The sequence below is a fragment of the Lactuca serriola genome, chromosome 6 (assembly GCF_051521515.1).
Source record: "Lactuca serriola cultivar US96UC23 chromosome 6, Lser_US96UC23_V15, whole genome shotgun sequence".
NCBI lineage: Eukaryota > Viridiplantae > Streptophyta > Magnoliopsida > Asterales > Asteraceae > Lactuca > Lactuca serriola.
In genome coordinates, this window is record NC_136413.1 from 151,290,623 (window position 1) to 151,313,553 (window position 22,931).

Sequence of the window (22,931 nt, forward strand, 5' to 3'; positions counted from 1 at the left end):
GATAGAAGATTATTTAGAATGAATAATCTTAACTAAATTGTTGTATATGTTACAAGGATTCCGTACATATAAAGAACGTTGAAATCCGAGTTAAAACGAAGAAGTTATATCCTATCGAAGTTTCGCGACAGAACTGGCACGACGCTGAATGACGTAAAAAGTGAATTTACGTTAGAAGGATATTTAGCCTTCGTGATCTAAACGAAATTCGTAGAGTTCGTTAAACCGAGAGCATGCATAAAAAGAATGCCCAAATCTTACTTCGTATGAGGAAGTTATGATTTTTCTAAGTTTCAGCTTAGCAGTGTGCAGCCCGAAGTTCGATTATGAGATCGAGTGAATTCTAGATGAAGCAATCTAAACGAGAATCGGAGATCTCGTTATTAGTAGTGCAATGGTGAAAAGACAGGTGAAAACGGACGTCGGAGGAAGAAGTTATGAATTTTTAACGGACATTTCCTGTCCCGGCCTGTTAAAAATATAATAATAAAAATAAACTCAAAATTAGCCAATGGAGTCTAAATGAAAGTTGTAGAGCTTAGTCTCACCTACGTGTGGATATAAAGAACGTCAAAAACGGAGCTCGTATGCAAAAGTTATGCAAGTTTGAAGTCTGCTTAATCGAGTACGCCCAGCGTAATTTTGGAGTACGCCCAACGTACTCGGAACCGCCTCAGCTACGCATGCAATGACGTCGTGTACACCCAGCGTAAGGCTTAGTACGCCCAGCGTAATCCCAGATTCAGCACCCTTTAAATAGAATGCGTGACTGCCTTATTCCTTTGTTCATTTTCTCTTCTCTCTCTCCCGTTTTACCTCGATTTTCGTGCAAGAAATATCCCGAAGTCCCGGTATCATTCCCAAGACCCGAAGCAAGTCCCGAAGTCCCGAAGATCCCAAGGAGTAAAGTTTCCGAGCCGAAGCTTTGCCCGCGATAAGCCAATTTTTGTGAAGATCTTCCAGATCTACCGAAGAATACTACTTCTACAAGTCGTAACACTGTTTGATCATCTTCTAATCAAGTGAGTGTGTAGTCACTTTCTTCGAACACATAAATATTAAGTATTTGCTATGAAATACGTGCTATGTGTATAATATATTGTTGTTTATTTGAGATGATTGTGGAATGGATTAATTATATAAGTTTTAATGAGTAAAACTATATATGTATTTTGTATCTAAAAATATGTTGGGTAGAACATGAGTAGATGAGGTTGTTGGTAGGTGATAAAGATGGGTTGGACCATGAGATAAAAGGATAGAAGATAAACTTGTTTTAGATCCGAGAGTATGGATCAGAGCAGGAGGTTAGTTTTAGATCCAAGAGTATGGATCAGAGCAGAAGGTTAGTTTTAGATCCGAGAGTATGGATCAGAGCAGGAGGTTAGTTTTAGATCCGAGAGTATGGATCAGATCAAGAGGTTAGTTTTAGATCCGGGAATATGGATTAGGTAATGAGGCAAATTTAAGATCCGGGAGTACGGATTATGTATTTTTCAACTACGTGTTCATTCAATAAGGTATCATGTGTATAGTTCCTTTTAGGAACGTGATTTAATACGAGTATTGATTAAAATATGAAATATACATATGTATGTGAATTATTTGTTATTATCTAAAATACGTGTTAGATATATTTGATGATATACAACGTGCGAATCAGATATGGTTCAATATGTGTTAAGATGTGTATATATGATATTATTACTTAAAACCTTGTGCTAAGTATACACTAGTTGGCATTGCCTAAACGGAGATAGTATCGAAAATTGATTTTAGGCATTGTAGGCTTGCCTAGTGATGGGTTAAGACTTAAATAGGGATGTTTAGTTCTATTAAGATTGGACTTTGGGTAGTCTCTTATTAAGAGTACGTGTGTTGTGAGATTGATGATTAGTGGAGTACGTCCTACGTACAGAAGTACATTTTATGTACGAAGTCCTTTTCAAAGCTCTGTGTTTTGGGTGTTGCTTATGTTCTCGGGTACGAGTCTCTCGCATACCAGAGTATTATAATGTGCCAGAAGTACTATCATGTACAAAGTCTTTTTGACCATTTTGTGTGTCGGTTACGGGAGTGTACGGGAGTACTCTAGTAGTATTTCCCCATACTTTTATTTTGAGAGAGCTTTGGAGTCAGCGTTTCTTTTATGAAGTGATCGACCGAGCTTCATATGTCAGCGTTTTCTTTCACGAAGTAATTAATGGAACTTCGTAGACTGCCTAATAAAGTGTGTCGGTAATAGACCACTGCTAGGTATGTCTGGTGTTATATTGCTGGATAGGGTGCGTCTGGGGGTGAAATACCTCATGTATTCAGGTCACTGCTAGGCAAAGTTCGATGTTGGGATAGGTAGAGTCTGGGGGTATAATACCTCACGATAGTCAGACCACGCCTAGACATTGTTATCTAGATAACTACCCCTGACTTAACTGTCTTGTGGTTCTTTCTTTTATGAACGAAGGTTCGTGGTGAGACTTATTCCATTCCCCTCATTTGATGTCTTTATTGATCCTCGTTTTCTGCAAGGGAATTTTCCGAAGCAGCTTCGTCGGTTTGTGGTTCATATCGATTCCTTAGGCTAGATCTCGTAAGATCATTGTATAGGGTCAGTATGTGGGGATCGACGGGATGGGATATATTGTTTTAGAAATATAATTTATATGTGTTTATAATATTAGTGGTTTTGCAGGATCGAGATATACTTTATTATCACGTTGTTTGAATTAAGAGCTTTCATACTCTGTGTTCCTTAGGTGATTGGGTTCACCAGGGATATTTGAACTGAGTGTTCATCAAGTGTTTGTGAACTAGGTGTTCATTGGGTAATATTTGAACTAAGTGTACATTAAGTGTTTGTGAACTAGGTGTTCATTGGGCAATATTGGAACTACGTGTTCATTAGGTGTTCTTGTACTAAGTGTTCATTAATTATTGTGAATTGCGTGTTCACCAGAGGTAATCTAAGAACCTTGGCAGCACTAGACTTTGTGACAGTTCCTTGGGACAATCCTTAGGAATGAATGGGAGAAGGGTAATCGGTTCTTAGGATAAATCTTTAAGAAATAAATGGAGATAATGGGGGTGGGTATTTGAATTAATTGTTTGATAATTGAATATAATAATTATATTATTGTGGGTTGAAAACCCTATATGCTCACCAGGCTCCCAAGTCTGACCCACTCAGTTTTCTTTGTATCACAGGTATCGATACGAAGATATATTTCAAGGAGAGATTAAAAGAGATGTAAAATCTTTAGTGTAAATAATGTAAGTTCTGTTTATGCTTATGTGTCTGTATCAGAACATGACATCCCAAGATTTTGTTATATAATGAAAATACATTTCTTTAAAGAAATGCTTTGATAAATCTTTATCATATTTTTGGAACAAATTCTGCAACTGTATTCTTTAAAAGATTACTCTGATCTTAAAAACAAAGCATAAACAAATCGGTCTTTTCTGACCGTGAAATTGGGGATGTCACAAGTTATGAGGATCCTGGATTAGTAATTACTAAAACATGGAGTTATGTTTTGTGAATTGAACAAATGAGATTTTAATAAAATGTGTCATGAGGATTTTATATGATTTTAAATGAAAATTTTCTTTTGAAAAATTTACGTTGTTACAGTACGCCCAGGGTACTAGGGTACGCCCTAGTATGCTCAGCGTACCCACATGTACGCTTGGCGTACTCCTCCTGCCCAAATTATGAAATTGCGACTAAGGCTTCAAAGCATAATCCATGGACTTAGGGACCAATTTGACATGAAATAGAATTATAGGGATGAATTTAGAAGTAACTGAACTTTGGGATGTTACAAAATGACTAATATGTTTTATAATATAGTATAAAATATTTAGTATATTAATTATTTGTACAACAATTAAAGGTACTGATAGATTAATCCAACCACATGACCTTTTACAAATTGTTTAAAGTTATCTCAAAAAAAAATTAATGTGGAAAATAAAGTGTTAAAACAACATTCTAACGAGTTTAAGAGTGTGAATTTGTTTACAACAGTCATGGCAATAGTAAAAGTGCTAACTATTACAATTTTAACACAAATGTATTTTAAATTTGTTAGAATTAGAAAGTATAATGAGTATTTTTGGAAGTCAAAATCTTCAAGGGGATTGGAGAAGGGCAATACTCCGATCCTAAAATCAACACTACAAAAAATAGTTTAAAAACCTTGAACTCTTTAAATTCAACAAGAAAAATAAGATAATAACACTTAAACATTTCAACTTTTAACATCATAATAGTACAACCTTAAAAAGTAACAATCCACATGCAGACAATTCTATTTTCCGATAAAAGTCTTTTTCTTGCAAGGGGAATGATGGTGGATTAAGGTTTAATCAAAGACTTGACTTGTCTTACTAATTTCATTAATTTGGAATCATGTGACCATCACACATGAGACCATGGAGTAGGTTTGTAAAGTTTAACCCCTCGATTACGACATTTCTAAAATGTCAAACACAAAACAAACATCTCTCACTTGCATGACACATTGTACCAACTCTTTAGTTCGACTTTTAGGTGTTCGGAGCTTCACTCAAGTCATAATGCATCATACATGGATGCAATGGTTATGATCAACTCTTTAATACACCAATTAACTCTTACTCTTTTAAGACTTATTAAAATAAACATTGACATGTTTATTCTTTATGACACTTTCAGAAAACAATATACTTGTATTCTTTGGGAACTATTTAAATATGGTTATGACCCTTTTAAAATGTGTTTCATGAATATTGATATATCATACTATATATAAATATTGCATAAACGAACGACATTCAATAAAGTCATACTCCATAAATATAAGTTTATGGACATGTGTTCATGATAGTAACTCACATTAGCACTTTTAAACACTTGTCTTCACTCCAAGTGTAGTATGAACACTTATTAACCATCAACAATTAAGTCAATTATCAATGAATTAATCCCTAAAAATCCTCATAAACACGATTTCTAGTCCTAACTATCATAATTCAACCATACCATAACATATAAAAAGTGATCAGGAATTTATGGAAGAAGTTTGATCTTAATCGGAATAAGTAAAAAAATTTAGTTATGTCCAAGAGGTTACTCTTGAATGAGTCCACCCATGCCTTGGCATATACTCAACCGAGTCCCTACTACACATCTCAATTTCGAGCAAAATTAAATGATGTCCAAACTTATTCCAAACACTTTAAAACTACACTTTATGGATTTGATCATACTCTAACATCTCAACACCATCTTATAACCATCAAAACCCATTAATTACACCTTGATCTATGAATCTAATATGATGATTCAATGTTCTAAACTCTCCAAAAAAACTTGATTATGAACAATAAGCATCACTCGAACCTCATCATTCACCTCTCATTAGATCATCAATGGTAGTGAATTCAAATAACAAGTTAATTTTGTTAGACTTTTGTCCTCTTTCGGGAAGAAAAAAAAGTTAGATTTATGGCATTTCAATTGTTTTGAAACGATTGAATTAAGAATTCATGTCATAAATTCAACTCAAACCTCCATTGAAGCTCTCAAGCACAATGACAACTTCAATTAGATCCTAACATGTCAAACTTTAGTTATGATGGATTCTCTAACCGGGAATGAGTTAGAAAACTTAAACGAAGGTTACATTCATCATCAGTTTCATAAAATACATCTCCATTTAGAATTCATCAATGTTAATGTTTCAAAGCTTCAAAACACATCCAAACTCCAAATCAAGCAAAACAAAGGAGGGTCGAGTGCAAATTGAAGAATAGGAACCTTCTAAACTCCTATGTGAAGTCCTTAGCTTCAATTTCCCAACTAATCTTCAAGCTTCACTTCTAGATGTGATAGATAATATTAACAATAATACCGTTATAGATTATTTCCAAAATATGAAAACCCGTTTGAACAATTGTAAGACATTAAATGATATTTTTTAAATTATGTTTTTTGATATTTGGTATTAAAACTTGCATTACATAGTATTATGACAACCCGGCCTAATAACCAAAAAATTTCAACATATTTATGTTGTCACTTCAATTATCATGCACACCCATTGTATGCCTTATGCAAAACCTATCAACCATGCAATACTTTTAAGCTAAATAACCTAAAAATAACAACATTAAAAGGTTTTTACGAATAGTTAAAACAATCTACATCAACACACCCACATCGAAATGCATATAACCAACGCAAATCTTGATTTTCCTCTTATGAAATCTTGATTTTCCTCTTATGGAAAAAATCCGTTTGGGTCGTGGGATAATACAAAATACTACTTTTTTTTAAAAAAAAAACTAAAACGTTTTGTTAATCACTCACTTGATGATGTATCATTCCCTTTGTTTCCAACCCAATATTGTTTATACGCGACAAATATCTTTTTTGGAACAAAAGGCCCCTCTTCATGATCGAGCAATTTAACATCCCATCTCATGCCAGCTGTAATTTTCATGACTTTGGTCAACACATCTACTTCATCTCGAAGGATCACTAACCCTTCGGGCCTCAAAATTCGATCCATTTCTAAGAGGATATCTTCTAGATCACATCTGTTTAAGCAATTCAACAATTTAATCTCCATTTTTTGTTATAGCATATTGCAATTTCAAAACTCTATTGCTACCTTTAAAATTATAACAAATAATTTCATAGTACAATGTTTTACTCTAAAGTGGAGAAAAGTGACCATCTTCCCATATTATCATTAAAAAAAAAACATTAACTTTTATGATGATAAACTTTTTTCCAACTTTTGACTATATAAAGTCACATTTTTAAAATTTGTGGTCACTCATCTTAAAGTTTTGTCTTTATATAATCCCTTACGTCTTAAAAACTGGTCCCTATAAAAAAGACGTCATATTTAAAGTTTAGTACATCATGAAATCCTCAAACTTCTAAAAGGACAAAAAAGAAAAAAAAAATCATGTTTTTACAATGTGTAGTAAGAAAAATATTTTGTCATGCTTTAAAGATGTTTGCTACAAAGAAATCGACACGTCTTGTTACAAAATCTGATGTAGTATTATTTTTTTTTAAAAAAAATCACCATTACAATGTTGCAAAGGTATTAATTTTTTTTTAAAAGATATGTATTCACAAATATCAAGAGACTTACTTGTTCTCATACAAGCTGAATAGACCATTTCCATGAATAAGATCATATGTTCTTGGGTAAGTAGAGAAGCCTTCACACCTGAAAGACAACATTTGGAGAATAAATTATGCAATAATAATTAATAAAAGGGTTTAGGTCATTTTTGGTCACTTAACTTTTGGTTTTGTGCTCATTTGGTCACTTAACTTTTTTTAAGTTTTAAAAGGTCATCAAACTTTTGCCTTTATGCTCATTTAGTCACTTAACTTTTGGTTTAGTCACATTTAGTCACCTAACTTTTAAAATTGTGCTCATTTGGTCACTAAACTTTTAAATTTTTGTAAAAGTTTGGTGACTAAATGAGCAAAATTTTAAAAGTTAGGTGACCAAATGAGCACAAATCTAAAAGTTAAGTGACTAAATGTGACCAAAACAAAAGTTAAATGACTAAATGAGCATAAAGTCAAAAGTTTGATGACCTTTTAAAACTTAAAAATAGTTAAGTGACCAAATGAGCACAAAACCAAAAGTTAAGTGACCAAAAATGACCTAAACCCTTAATAAAAACCTTTGTTTATTATATCCAAATTTATAAAAATGATGGAACTCACCAGTCATGATATATACCAATAAGACCTCGCTCAAAAACAACAGACAATGTGTTTGGAGCAATAGTAGGCACAACATTCATCACCCATAATTTATTAGACTCAATTGCTGCAGCAAAACCTCCATAACCAGCATTCATATCCATTATATTTCTATATCTTGAAGTGCCGATTAACCGATTTGCCCTTTTGTAAGTAGCAACATATGTCTTCCAAATTTTACTATCTTCTTGATAAGATTCAATAGAAACTTCTGGAACTAGTCCCTTGGATATGACAGGTGGCACTGCCTGTAGCCTTGCTGGAAACTTTTTCAACTCCCCTCCTGCCACTTCATTCCCAGTCTTTACTATAGGGTATGGAGTTACACATGTTTCCATTTTCTTGTACCTATCATAAATAAAGCAACCATTTTTTTTATCACAAAATATATTAAGTTTTAATAAAACTATAAAATTATATGCATATAAAATGTATGGACATGATATGACAAGTTGTCCTAATGTTTAGGACTCATAATCGATTTAGTCCTTATCTTTTTTTTAGTCAATTAAGTCCCAAAAACCGGAAATTATATTCATTTTGACCATTTTATCCGGTTAACAGGTCATCCAACTTTCTAAAATTACACTTTTGGCCCCGATTTTAAATTTTATTACAAATTTGGTCCGAAATTTACACTTTTGGCCTAGATTTCAAAATTTTGTTACAAATTCATCCTAAATTTAGTTTTTTACATCTTTTTTTTTTTTGAAAATTTTGTTTCGAATATGTTTTATTTTGCTTTATAAAATCATACCCATACAAAAAAAAACAAGTTATACTGGCATGACATGACATGACATGTTGTGATGACAAGACTGACAGGTTGTACTCACACAAGTTGTACAGCAGAACAGTCTGTCCAGACATGACAGAATAGGTTGTACTGTGTTTGGTGGGACCAAGACTTTGTTTTAAAGAAGAGGACTCACCAGACATTATCGGTATCAGTTGATTTACAAAAATTTGTAGGATTGATTTTGCAAGATTTGGGATTAACTTTCTTTCTCCAAATAGCAATATCTCCTTTCTCGTATTTCTTCTCCCAACAAAGAGATTCAGCAAGTTTTTCAATCTTTCTTTGTTCAGCTCTCAAATCCTCCTTTGACCTTTTCCATGTCTGATAGTATGTCTTCCAGTTAATCGGAGGACCAGATAAAATCCAAAATCCACCAGGCCTAAGAACTCGATCAACCTCCATTAGATACTTCCCATCTACACATAATTTTCAATGTTTCCTATTACACCATTAACTTTACAAAATCTACCAATTTGGAGAAAATATAGTTTAGTGACTCACCATTCTCACCCCATGGTATGAGGCATCGTGAGCATTGAGCCATATCAAAAGCTCTTGAAGGAAAAGGAAGTTTTATTGATCCAAGAACACCAATAATAGCAGGGACACCTCGCTCTAAAGCAAACTGAACTTGTGCTTCATGATTATCCCTTGGTGCAAATGACATGGCTAAAACATTTCTCTTCATTAGATATGCACCCCAGCTTGCAACCTATGCCAATATGTTAAAATCAATCCCATCAGAATGGTATTATTGTATACTTCGAAAATTGTTTTGTATTAGGATATGATAATGTTGTAATACAAAGGAAGAGGCTGATAAGAAAACCTACCCCACAACCAGTATCAAGAGCAGTTCTAACAGATCCATCAGCAATTGGAATCACTGATGAAAGTTCATCAATATATGCATCAGCTCCTTGAGGAAACATAGTTCCACCACCTGGAAACTTGAAGACATTGCCTTGATACTCAACCCAATGTTGATTCGCCTTCTCAACAGTTAAATGTTTGAAAGGGACATTAGCATAATGGACATAATCACGACCTTTTGGCCATGGAAATGGAGTTGAATACCCTTTTGGAGCTGGGATAAGACATTTTAACTTTTCTTCTTGAGGGGGACAATGTCTTTCTCTATAGACCATGTTTTCTCTTGGGAACCTCATGGCTCTGTCTTGTTCATGGCAGGGGGTGTAATCGGTGTATTTGACATCACATGGTTTGAAGGTTTTGGATTTTGGTTTGGAAGAATCAGGAATTGGAATATTGTGATGAGGGTGGAAATCAAGGGTGGAAAAGTCTTCCTCACATTCTGTTTTCTTGGTTATGTCCATTGCTATACTATCTCCCTTTCCAAAACCACTTTTCTGCCATGTTCCTAGTAAGTAGAAGAAACAACACAGCCCAAACACAATGATTATAGATAATGGACTTCTTCTTCTATTTGCTGGATTGTTCTTAGACCCCATATTGTGCTTCAGAACCTTGGGCCTGAAAGTTGAAACTTACTTCAAACGGGTTTTTTTCAGCCATAAAATGATCAAAATGGTCAAAAGACACAAATGGAAACATAATTTAATGAAACATAGGAGATCAAGATAAGTTTCTAACAAGACAAGTAATTGCATATTTGGTAATGGAAACAGTAATGATTTAGACTTTAGGATGCAAGAAATTGGAAATCTTAATGATACCTCTCTATAGGAATGTTGCTGTTGGTTAAATATCCAAGATCCCTTTTGATCTTAACAAAATTGAGAAAGCTTGAGGACCAAAATCAATTGAGTTTTTGGTTTGTAACGATTAGTAATTTGGATTTCCACTCTTACCTAAAACAAAACATTTCATTCAATTTGGTAAACCCTAAAGTGCATTTAATTTGGGAGCAGAAGGCGTAAAATTTTGGCTTATTAAATTTCTCACGCACTTCGCTTTACTGCGTGCTAGACAAAATCAGAGATCCAGGCGATAACCTAGGAGGAAAAGCTATCGGTTTAGTAGATCAAGATGGGGGAAATAAGTCGCTTTGGATTTCCAGAAAAAAGCATCTTAAGTGTAGAGAACTTATCCCAAACTAGTAAAAACGACTAACTAATTCAGATCAGAACAAGCATGCAGATCAAGCTATAGCACCAGTTAATCAGTTCCTAATTAAACTTTTATATCACAAACCGACATTGCTGCTCTAATACAAATCATTAAACAAAAAAGGCATATAACGACAAGAACATCAATTCATCAATCATTTTCACGAAATCTAAAAGAAATCCGAGCAGGTTATAACGAAGAACCATAATATAACAAATGCAACGAGTTCACATAGTAAATCAACAAAGTTCAAATCAAAATACAAACAGAAGAAATCAGAAGTAGTAGAATTGAAATTGAGCGGATACGATTGATTCCGCAGCAAAGCAAAAAGTACCTGATTGATTAAAACGCAGATCTACTCTCGTCTCTAACTTTCCCTCGCTAACTTTGGCATTCAGAAAAGATAGTTTCAGACTTTCAGAGAGAAGGAGTGGAGCAATAGTAGCTTTAGTAGGAGTGTGAAAGAATTGCCTTATATTGTTTATATAATTGATAGATTCATTATATAATATTTTGAGGAAGAAAGTGGCGGAGTTGACGATCGCCGACGACGGCGGTCGGTGACGGTGGAGATCTGGTGGACAGGCTGGACAAATATTCAACTTTATAGTTTATATATAGATGACGTTTTTATCGCGGCCGTTGTAACTATTTTATCCAAAATTCCAAATGAACTGAAAAATACAAAAAGAAAAAGAGAGTGAAAAAAAAAATCTAAATTTGGGGATATCTTATTTTTGAAAAGTAAATATAGAAAATACAATTTTTTTTTCTCTAAGGCTGTGTTTGGCGTGCCACAGCTAGCTGTAGCTTATTTTTCGAGCTTTTTTATGTTGTCGTATTTGGTAAGCCAAAAAGTAGCTGATAAGCTGACTTATAAGCTAGCTTTTTGAAAAGCTACTTTAGACTAGCTTTTTAGGACTTTTTTTTAAATTTTCCAATTACACCCCTTAATTAATTATAGAAACACATATTCTTACATGTCTTTTTATGTAATTTTATATATTTCAGCTAGCTTTTCAGCTAGTTTTACCAAACGTTATTTTTTATCAGCTAGCTTTTTATTTAACAGCTAGCTTTTCAGCCATCAGCTAGGTTTTCAGCTAGTCCGCCAAACATAGCCTAAAATACATATTCTAGATTACTAATTCATTACCAAATTGATAAATTCTATAGAAAAAACGACAACCGATTCAAATATATCTGAATCATGGTGGCTATTGATCTAAATGGTTAAGGGTTTACTGTATGTATTACTATAATTTATGAGAATACAGAAAATATGTATCGTCCTTCCAAAAAACTAATAATTAAACTCAAAATAATTTAATAAAAATGACCAAAAATACGTATACTATATTCCATTTTAATAACATTTTAAAAAGAATTAAATAAAAAAGCTTAAAAGTCTTTAGAAATAACATTTTTCTTTGCCGATATAATGGGTGTGGGACATATTGAACATCAATGCCCACGATTGAATTTATTAGGTACCCACCATTCACATAAAACCACTGTATTTCCTCTTTTTATTGATTGCACATACCTTTCATGAAAATATAAAATCATACAGAAAAACCTTGACTTATCTTTGATTTAATGATAAAACAAATCTTTATAACCTTCAAGTGATGAATAGTGATACGAGCTCTTTATTAGTGGATGAGTTTGTTTGATCATTTAAATATCATGATTGAAATTTAGAGTTATTTGGTTGGATTTAAAAAAAAACGTAACGTATATGTATTATATGAATACGTATATCGTTTTTATGTTGTTTAATATTTGATTATAATTGAAGGAATTTAATTATTAATAATATTAATCTTAGAAAAGTATTTACATAACGAATAATGGTTAAATTGATATTCGTGCAACAACTTCTTGTTTTTTTCAAGTAATGCATGTAACAAAATTGACTTATAACCGATATATACAACAGTATTTCAGTATATATAACAAAGTTGACATTTTAATAATTTATGTATCAAAAAAATTATGAATTGTTAATAACAAATGATGAGTTGTATAATTTGTGTTGTAAATATTTGTTGCATAAATTGGTAAGCGATAAAATGTGGTTACATGAACATACATTAAACCCATATATCATACGTATACATTGTTATCTTTTAGGTAAATTGTTTTTTAATGTAAAATATAATATATTTGGTTTGGGCTGAATTTGTTAAGAGAAGACACCTTAAAACAAAATGGTTGGCCTATTTCTTAAATCAAGTCATTGTGGTTCAAAATAAATAATGTTTGGTGGTTTTATCATAATGAGCAAATATCATATGATAATTTCAGTCTTAAACAACAAAAATACATTTAAACAATTCAACTGCAAAATGTAATGTTGACAACCATTTATTTCTTTGATTTGATGCATTAGTTTCAATGCATAACTTCCTTTCATACGAGTTATGAAAATAAGAAATTGATTTTCTTGTTGTTTTGATATCACTATTATATTCATCGTTAAATAATTGATAATCCCTGAATAAAAATATTATAATATCCTTCGGAATTCAATTATATGCAATTTTCTTCATTCCACGTCAAGATATTCAAGTGGTCAAACTTATTTTTGTTTATTAAAAAAATATGAGGGCAACAAAACATTCATATAATCATGTGAAAGTCAATCGATTTATGCGTTTGAATCCTTTTAAGGTGAATCATGTGATTGTAGTAAAAATCTGCAACAAACTTCTATATTTACTATTCTTATGAAAATGGAACTAAGATAACAATGCATGTATTAAACTTAGAAGAACCAAAAAGGTAGTAGTTGGGAGTTGTTTAAATCTTAGGTATAAAGTAATTGCTTTTTCATTGGTTTTAAGGATGGGAATTCCTATATATCACACAAATGACAACTGCATTGAATACTTTTAGCATACTTCAACCGATGATGCAGTAAGACTACAAAAATAGAGCCGACAAAGTACATTTTCACCTCTGATTTACTCAAGCTTTAATATAGGATCATGTCTAGGATCAAAATTGTAGCTAAAATGAAGAGTCAAATGCCTTTAAATCAGGTGTATCTGCTTTGACTATATGATCATGATCAAACAAAGAATTGTTGAAAAGGGTAAGTTGTTTAGAAAACGTAAGAAAAAGACATGTAAAACAGTTGCAGGAGTCAAAAGCATCATTTTTTTAGAATTCTCCATACGTTAAAATTTTGCTTAAATAGTTGAAAAGATTAACACCCATGATAGATTTACATTCTCGTTTCATTTGTCTTTTTCTTGAATGATGAACAACATTATTACATTTTTGTTACTAGTCATTGCATTATTGCAAACCAAATTAAGTTTGTGTGATAACGAACCTCTTGTTCTTAGGTACTACAAAGAAACATGTCCCTTGTTGGAAGAGATTGTTCATCATCAAGTAGAAATTGCGGTTCTAAAAGAGCCTCGAATGGCTGCTTCACTTCTTCGCTTGCATTTCCATGATTGTTTTGTGTTGGTAAACCTTCATTCATCTTTTTATTTTTCATATTATTTTGTGGGTCTGATACTTTTGTAACACCCTAAGCCCATAGCCCCATTGTAGACTAGCCCAATAACCTCAACATCAACGTAAAACCATGGCCCACAACTTAGGGTTTATAAGGGGCTCACAATTCTTGCTTTCTAGTTTCTATCCATGTGGGAAATGGTCATTACATAAGTTGTTGCATTTATTGGTAGTGTTTGGTACGATGGAATTAGAGAAGGAATGGAATGGTATATTCCATAGGAATAAAAAAGAACCTGTTTGTGTCTACCTAATGGAATGTATCTGACAGGAGCATTCATGAAGGAATGTTAATTTTCATTCTTAGTTACGGGTGCTTGTTTCATTAATAAGGGAGTTGAATGAAAAATTGCAATATGACCTGTTTTTGTTATAAATTTATAATTTAAATAATATACAAAATGTAGCAAAAATCATATTTTGTATTTACACATAATATAAAATCCATATGCAAGTTCGTTTAATGACGAAATAATTGAAGGGATGGGGTAATGTGTTCATAATTCAAAGCATGCAAATGGGACCTACAAAATGGAATGATAATTTTTTGTTGATAAATTGATGTAGGGTTGCGATGGTTCGGTTCTTTTGGATGATTTTGAAGGTGTAGAAAGTGAAAAGAAAGCCGGACCTAACTTGAACTCTTTAAGGGGATTTGAAGTCATTGATGAAATCAAATACCTTGTTGAAGAAGCATGTCCTTGTATTGTGTCTTGTGCTGATCTTCTAGCTATTGTTGCTCGGGATGTCGTAGCTTTGGTACATATACTTCTCTTTCACTACATTTTTCAAAAAAACAATCAAAATAGGACAAGGGCATTCTCGTCTTTTTGCAGATATGCAAGACCGAGAGAAAGTCCTCCAAATTTGTTCCATTGTTTTAAATAAGACCAAAAATTACAATTTTTGTCTCATCAACATTAGTCTCAATTATAGTTCAATACATGTCAAATGCAGTATTAACATTTCGGTTCTGACACATAAACTTTTTGGATTCTTGTGTTAACTTGATACATACTTTTTTTTTTTGGTGAAAAGAGAGGTGGGCCCAAGTGGAATGTGTATTTAGGAAGAAGAGACTCGATGATATCAAGCATGAATGGTGCAAATAAATTTATTCCTTCTCCAAATTCTTCTTTGGAAACCCTAATCGCCAACTTTCGATCTCAGGGTCTTGGCATTCAAGAATTGGTTGCTCTTTCAGGTAGGTTAACGGGTCGGGTCGTGTTGCCAAAAATTTATTGTTTTGTTAAAAAAAAGGTTAAATGTTTGTTTATGCAACGATGTTTCATATTTTTTCCAACTCTTAAAACGAAATATGCAACTTTTATGTTTAAACCTATTGGTTGAAACGTGGTGCATAAATTGGTAAAAAAAAGTAACATGGTTTCATATAAGATGGTGAAAAAACAAAACATATTTGATTCTTTAGAACCTGAATCAATTATTTTAAGATAAATAAACAAAAATAAAATTACACTCTCGAATCAAAATCTTTAACGTTACTTCGATAATAGATTTTTGTAACTTCTGTTTTGGCTACGAAACAGGTAGCCACACAATTGGGAAGGCAAAGTGTAAGAGCTTTAGACAAAGAATCTATGACTACAAAGATTCTATGTCAAGCTCATACAATCACCACCCAAAAGACGAAGAGTTCCAGAAGGTTCTAGAATCAATATGCCCGACATCCGGAAGAGACGACGCATTGGCCCCACTAGATTTCATGACCCCAACAAGATTCGACAATCAATATTTTCACAACATTAAAAGTGGCAATGGTCTCCTAATTTCAGACAATGTGTTATTGTATGATGGCGTGGAAGGAGAAATAAGAGACCTTGTTTGGGCTTTTGCCTTGGATGAAGAATATTTCTTTGGGTTGTTTGCGCATTCGATGATAAAAATGGGGAATATACATGTACTTACGGGGAAACAAGGAGAAATAAGAAAGAATTGTAGGTTCATTAACACCTAAACGTAAGATTTAAATTTTAAAATTGTTTGTTTGGAACATGTTAAACATTGTGTTATTGTTAGATTTTCTTTAGGTTATGCAAAGTTGAAGCTTGTGGGATTCTAATCTCGACTATATCTTTTGGAGTGTTTAATTCTCAATCAATCATTGATAAATGTTCATCTAAGTTGAGGATTAATTGGGGTAATGAGAATATGTGATTATAAGCAAAATTTATATATGTATGTATGTGGTGGCAATGGTGGTTTAGAAATTGTATATGATTATGTGTCAAGAAACTTGTATAAGTATTTGTCCAACATCACTTACACTAAGACGAGGACAATAAGAATTACCATTGGCTTATGTCTAAACCAAGTATGTTATATATGTATTAGAGTTTAGAATGTGGACTTTGGTCATAGCTAAAGCTTAAGTTGATTTTTAGAAAATGGTAAACCGCATATCGTCTATGCTTAATTTGTGTAAGGGTGCATCACGTGGAATGTCAATTTTGAAGCACTAGAAATGTTTTGGGCGTGCGATTTGAATCCTAAGCGTAATATATGTAGAATTTTGTTTTTCAACCATTAGATACTCATTGCGGGGAGAAATGTTACTTTAGTATTTAGAATATTGAAATCTAAGAAATTAAGCCTCATATATATGCTTAGGCTTGATGGGTATGTTAGTGCAAGTAAATGTTATGGAAATTGATAAACATACACTTGATTGATGATTATTACTATGATATTATCAAGACAAATGAAGCTAAAAGAAGCTTTTATGTCAAAATGGGTTTTTGATAGATATTATTTATACGTTTATATGCTATTTTGATCAAAGAGAAAGTATTAATAGTTATATTTTGATCAAAGAAATGAAAAAAAAAAAAAAAAAAAAAAAAAAAAAAAAAAAAAAAAAAAAAAAACTCTCTTTCCTATGCAACCGATTAGCTTGACGGCCATAGTGTGTTTATGTCAATTGATACCTTTCGCCGGCGCCGGCGCAAAATACATTCGTAACAACGTTACACACACACGCCTATGAAGCCAAGTGATAAAGCTCGGTCGATCCGGCGGCCGGCCGAGGAAGCATCTCTTGTTGAATGTTTAAAACAACGTCACAGCTATAAAACAATCGATAAATAATTCCAAGGACAACAATACATAAAGCAATGGATTCGATTACAAATCGGTGAACTCGGCAAACTTATATACAAGTTTCAAATCGAAGAAACCATGTGAATCGTACAGGTTAAGCAACGACGATGGAAGAAAATACCGACGAGGTGATGAACAGATCTGAGTATGGTGGTTCGATTCCTGTTGATAATGTACAAGCGCTTGCTTCCAAGGACTTGAAAGACATTCCGATTCGGTATATTCGACCGGAAATTGAGTCGGAAGAGGTTTTAACTGATGAATCGCTGCAAATTCCGGTGATCGACATTAGCAAACTTGCCGTCGCAGGAAAACCTGGCTACGATGATGAATTGGATAAACTTCATCTTGCTTGTAAGAATTGGGGCTTCTTCCAGGTGATTAATTCATGCATACACACACATGTATATGTACATATGGTGAATTTAGTTATTGATCGAGAGCTTTACTAATGCAAACAGCTGATAAATCACGGGATAACGGAAAGCATAGATGCAATGAAGAAGGTTACAGAGGAGTTCTTCAAGCTGCCATTAGAGGAGAAGATGAACTGTGCACAAATTCCGAGTTCCATTGAAGGTTATGGTCAAGCATTTGTGGTTTCTGAGGATCAAAAACTTGATTGGGGTGACATGCTCTTCATCTTACCCTTGCCAATCCCCCAACGAAACATGAGATTTTGGCCTCAAACTCCCCCTTCATTCAGGTAATTTCTATGTCTTTGTTTCTTAAACGATCAAATTCAATCTGAATAAAGCAAAAAAAAAAGTTCATGCATCTGTAATTATGTATTCAAAGTTCATAAATTTCAACTCAATTCATCATTTGTTTTGAACAAAACATGATCTCATTTGAACTATTATGATCCAGGACTACTTTAGATGAATACTCAAAGGCGTTACAAGGTGTATCAATGGAATTGTTCAAGTTAATGTCTATAAACCTCGGAATCAAACCTGCAACACTTAGCAACATGTATGAAAACTGCACACAAGGTATCAGAATGAACTACTATCCTCCATGTTATGAAGCAGACAAGGTTTTAGGGTTAGCACCACACTCAGATGCAACAGGGATAACCCTCTTAGTTCAAATCAATGAAGTTCAAGGTCTACAAATCAAGAAGAATTCAAAATGGGTGCCCATAAAACCCATTCCAGGATCAATTATTGTCAACATCGGTGATGTCATGGAGGTAATCAATTAATCTTTTAGAATATTAAGCCATTTTAAACAAATGAATGAAAATATGTTGCCTACTTTTTGAAACAGATAATGAGTAATGGAGAGTATACTAGTATTGAGCATAGGGCTATGGTCAACTTTGAAAGAGAGAGGATTTCCATTGCTGCTTTTCATAGTCCAGGAGTCAAAGCTATGATTGGGCCATTGATGGAGCTTGTTAAAGATAAGACACCAAAATATAAGACAATTGATTCAGAAGATTATGTGAGATTGGTTGTTAATAGCAAACTTGATGGCAAATCGTTAATTGATCATATGAGGATTTGATTTAATAGCATTTTGTTAGCATCTTAATATTTCAAAAGCCTTTAAATTCAGACATGAAATTGCATTTGAAAAACAAAAAAAAAGTGTGTGCTCCTATTTTGCCTTAAACAACATCTCTCCTCTTTTCTATTTCATACGTTGACCCATTTTCTCACTTCCACGATCTAGTCAGGTGTCTCCACCTTCGTTCCAGTTCCAGTTCCATCGTTAGGTGCCTCCACCTCCGCGAGGCACCACCATCATTGCCCTCGAGTTTCGTCAATCTAGTCACATCATATATGGTTCACTCATTCTTCTATGGTTTTCTACCGCATTGAAATGTATTTCGTTCCAAAAAAAATTAATGATTCAAACTAGGTTAAAACCTATGTAATATTGTAATACAAGGTTGATAACATAAAATACTGTAAATAATATATATTAAGTGATTGGCTATATGAGTTGATTAAAAAAATTAAATACGAATTAGTAACATTAAAGGTTTATAAAATGATATTTGAAATGAGAAATAAATAATATTTTGAGTGCAAGATGTCATTGTCTATTTCTTGTTGGCATGTCTTGAAAATGCATCAATATCAATAAATGCTTTGATGTATTTTTTAATCCAAAATAACAATACTTAGACTTTTTCAACGCATAATAACAATGTATTTATGTTTTGTTACCTATAATAGCAATATATAACTTGTGAAACTTATAAAATGCTTAAAAGTTTCATATAGCATATTGATATTACTGAGACGCAAGTGTCTTGCTCTAATGGGTATGTAATTGTAGTATTATGTTTATAGAAATGCAAAGTATGGTGCTATTATAAGAAAATAAAGTACATTTTACAATTTTCCTATTAGTAAGTTACAGTTACATGGCATTATTATCCGTAAAAGATGTAAGGGATTATGCATAAAATTTAAAGTACAATGCCTATATTGGTACAAAAAGTTTTAACTTAATGAAAGACATCATTTTGTCAACTTTCTCAAATAAGTCGTTCTTTTATGTAATAAATAAACACCCGATATATAGCTTACAAGATTAAGTTATATCACTTGCCATATCGATTGTGACCTCTACAAACTGTGTTTTGTCAACCTAAACCCTTCAAAATATGAAACGTAAAACTTCTACAGAAAGCCTCATTTTCTACATCTTTTATGGTTGCACTTATAACACGCAAACAAATAGCCATAAATTCAATTTCAAAGAACAAACTTATATAAAAATGAATCTATATATATATATATATATATATATATAATCATTGTACGTAATACTTTTATTGAATTATTAGAAGACAGATATTGAATTTAGAGATAGATGTAGAACACCTTAAACACTAACAAGTGGCAAAGTAAAGATATAGAAAAAAGTCATGTGGCATGTATAGGATTTAGAGATAGATAAATTATTAGAAGACAATATTAAATTTTAATAATTCTAGTTTTCTTGATGCTTATACAACTATCCTATTATCATTGTACTTAATACTTTTATTCATTATCACTAATGATACTTGTGTTGCATATGATAATCCTTGTGTTGTGTATTTTGATAAGTACTATTTGTTGTATTTTAGAAATTCTATTCTATAAGAGGTTATGTGGAGTTGTACCTTGAGAATTCTATTATTGTATAAGAGGTTATGTGTGGTATTGGGGTTGTATCTTGAGAATTCTATTCTATAACAGGTTACCAGGTTATGGAGTTTTTGTCCATAATAGTATAACCGGAAAAACTATTTTATGGTTCCAAAAATATTTACCATATTAGTATTACGCTAATTTAAAAACTAATTGGTTTTTGTCTATAATAAGGTGATTTGAAAAACTATTTCCTATTCTAATGTGGTTTCAAAAGTATTTACCATACTTGTATTTCTTTTTATTTTTCTTTACTTTTCAGTTTTTTATTTTAAATAGGGAAATCTTCATAAAAGTCCCAATATTTACGAAAAAGTTACACTTTAGTCCCAATATTTTTTTTTGAAAGAAAAAGTCCCGAAACCCGTAAAAATTTACAGTTTGACCCTTTTTGACCGGTACCAAATTAATTTGGGACTATTTCGTAAACTAATCTAAAATATTAGGATTTTTCTATAAACAAAATATATTAGGACTTTTCTGTAAACAAAAAATATTAGGACTTTTCTGTAAACAAAAATATTAGGATTTTTCTACAAACAGAACCATTATTATTATTATTATTATTATTATTAAAAAAAATATCAATAAGAATACTATTTTTTGAACTTGTTATTATTAATATTGTTACTAATACATATAAATGCATTTAAGTGAAAAAAAAAATATTAATGACATTGTTTAAGGGTGAATGTGGAGGAGATGTTATTGTTTTCAATTCAGAATAATAATATGTAACAATTTAAAAGAAGTTCAATATTTGTAAAATTATTTATAAATAGTTTAAGCTAGAAGGATTTCTCACTTTGTATATAAAAATATTTAAGGTGGAAGGATTATTTTTCAAATTCAACAGATCCACTACAAACATCTACAATATCTTGTTTAATAAAAAGTAATAGGACATGTTTTTTGGATTAATACTTTTGAATTTTGATTAATACTTTTGAATTATTCCTATTACTTTTTATTAAAAAAAATATTGTAATTAATACTTTTGAATTTTGATATGGGTTACCAGATGTTTGTAGTGAGTTTTGTATTTGTAAAGATTCAAGTTAAATCAATTAATTATAGTCCTACTCGCAGATATTTGTAAAGAAAAATAACGAAATATAAAAACTTCAAACACTTAAAAAAAATAAATTCAACAAATTTTAACTAAGTATCAATAAAATATTTTAATAGAACTTTAATATTAAATTCGAATTCTAAAAATTATGTGTAAACTTCTTCAATTTTTGTTTTAAATCAAGTAAATCATTTTGACATCATACTTCTTTACAATTAACAAATTGTTGCTTAAAATTTGTATGTAAAGAAATTCAAAGAATAAGAATTATATTTACAAAAAGTTTTATTAACTATCGAACAAATGTAAATTTATAACTAAAAATATTGAAAATAAAAAGAAAATGAAATCGATTCGCTTATAAAAAATTGTTGGCATCAGTTCTCCAAGGTGATGTAGCATCAAAAAAAAGCTTTCAGTCGCAAATTACCCATTTGTTAATTGAGATTCATCATATGCCAAAATGTATTACAATAAACACAGATAAGCGATTATATTTGCTTTTTTTAAACATAATTAAAAAAAATATGATAAGCGATCAGAACCTGTCGAGATTCAAAGTTTAACATCAATCAAAGTTTGTCAGAGGATTGACAGAGCATTGAATTTTATCGTCACTTCGCTTTATAAAAAAAGATTAAAAGTACTAATATTTAAAAAACACAAAAATTGATTAGATTAAATCCTTTGTATTCGTATATAATGGAATAAAAAATTAAAATGAAAAGCGATCAGAACCTGTCGAGATTCAAAGTTTAACATCAATCAAAATTTGTCAGAGGATTGACAGAGCATTGAATTATATCGTCACTTCGCTTTATACAAAAAAAAAAAGATCGAATTTACATGAAATTGTAAAAAATATCGAAACGATTAAAACTGATGATTGCTCAGAACTTCTTAGAGGTGCTGCCATCATCGACAAGATTAACTCATGTTTCTGGAGCAATTACGATTTCCTCATAGCAAAATCAAATCAAAAAAATCTAAACAGAAATCTAATTTTAAAACCTGAAAACAGATTAAAATTAAAAGAAAAGATAACGAGCGATTAAATTTCATCGAAGAGAAAACAGAACTCCCTGAATAATTCCCCGAAGATCGCAGACGAAGGATATGATAAAAAACAAGCGATGTGAAATATAAATAGAGGCGGATGCGCTGAAAACCCTAACTTCAGTGTTATGGGCCGTATTAGAGCTCACGGCCCAGTCAAACTTTGACTTGTTAATATTATTCTCGACATTTACTAAATATGGTTTTTACTTTTTTCTTTTAAAATAGATTTAGAAAATCACTTTAATAAACCACGGGTTATAGAAAATTAGAAATAGAACTTTTATTAATTTATACTTAACACAATTAATCTAAACA

The 22,931-nt window shown here is 31.9% G+C and overlaps 3 protein-coding genes and 3 non-coding genes across 8 annotated transcripts; 2 read left to right on the top strand and 4 right to left on the bottom strand.

Moving 5' to 3' along the window:
• Window positions 1–6,141: 6,141 nt before the first annotated feature.
• On the bottom strand, window positions 6,142–11,287 carry LOC145057094 (putative methyltransferase PMT14). Of its 3 annotated transcripts, XM_079004864.1 has the most exons (8): window positions 11,011–11,287; window positions 10,280–10,414; window positions 9,416–10,076; window positions 9,084–9,294; window positions 8,716–8,998; window positions 7,745–8,131; window positions 7,155–7,232; window positions 6,142–6,585 (listed from the first exon to the last, which is right to left on the bottom strand). In XM_079004864.1, exons 3-8 carry the CDS (start codon window positions 10,052–10,054, stop codon window positions 6,348–6,350), a joined length of 1,836 nt encoding a protein of 611 aa, XP_078860990.1. In that variant the 5' UTR covers window positions 10,055–10,076; window positions 10,280–10,414; window positions 11,011–11,287; the 3' UTR covers window positions 6,142–6,347. The 3 variants fall into 3 exon arrangements, with proteins under 3 accessions (XP_078860990.1, XP_078860991.1, XP_078860989.1); XM_079004865.1 differs by lacking the exon at window positions 10,280–10,414 and having other exon boundaries at window positions 9,416–10,093; XM_079004863.1 differs by lacking the exon at window positions 10,280–10,414 and having other exon boundaries at window positions 11,011–11,286.
• A 2,656-nt stretch (window positions 11,288–13,943) lies between these two features.
• Window positions 13,944–16,418, top strand: LOC145058780 (Peroxidase superfamily protein). The gene is made up of 4 exons (XM_079006681.1): window positions 13,944–14,159; window positions 14,778–14,969; window positions 15,249–15,414; window positions 15,761–16,418. Exons 1-4 carry the CDS (start codon window positions 13,944–13,946, stop codon window positions 16,186–16,188), a joined length of 1,002 nt encoding a protein of 333 aa, XP_078862807.1. The 3' UTR covers window positions 16,189–16,418.
• A 661-nt stretch (window positions 16,419–17,079) lies between these two features.
• LOC145057095 (S-norcoclaurine synthase 1-like) lies at window positions 17,080–18,852 on the top strand. The gene is made up of 4 exons (XM_079004866.1): window positions 17,080–17,707; window positions 17,792–18,036; window positions 18,201–18,525; window positions 18,603–18,852. Exons 1-4 carry the CDS (start codon window positions 17,438–17,440, stop codon window positions 18,840–18,842), a joined length of 1,080 nt encoding a protein of 359 aa, XP_078860992.1. The 5' UTR covers window positions 17,080–17,437; the 3' UTR covers window positions 18,843–18,852.
• A 3,074-nt stretch (window positions 18,853–21,926) lies between these two features.
• Window positions 21,927–22,021, bottom strand: LOC145060655 (small nucleolar RNA Z101). The gene has a single exon (XR_013686870.1). It is a non-coding gene; the product is annotated as a small nucleolar RNA Z101 (small nucleolar RNA).
• Window positions 22,022–22,091: 70 nt separating this feature from the next.
• LOC145060665 (small nucleolar RNA snoR14) lies at window positions 22,092–22,180 on the bottom strand. Its single transcript, XR_013686879.1, has one exon. It is a non-coding gene; the product is annotated as a small nucleolar RNA snoR14 (small nucleolar RNA).
• A 104-nt stretch (window positions 22,181–22,284) lies between these two features.
• LOC145060666 (small nucleolar RNA snoR14) lies at window positions 22,285–22,373 on the bottom strand. The gene has a single exon (XR_013686880.1). It is a non-coding gene; the product is annotated as a small nucleolar RNA snoR14 (small nucleolar RNA).
• Window positions 22,374–22,931: the final 558 nt, after the last annotated feature.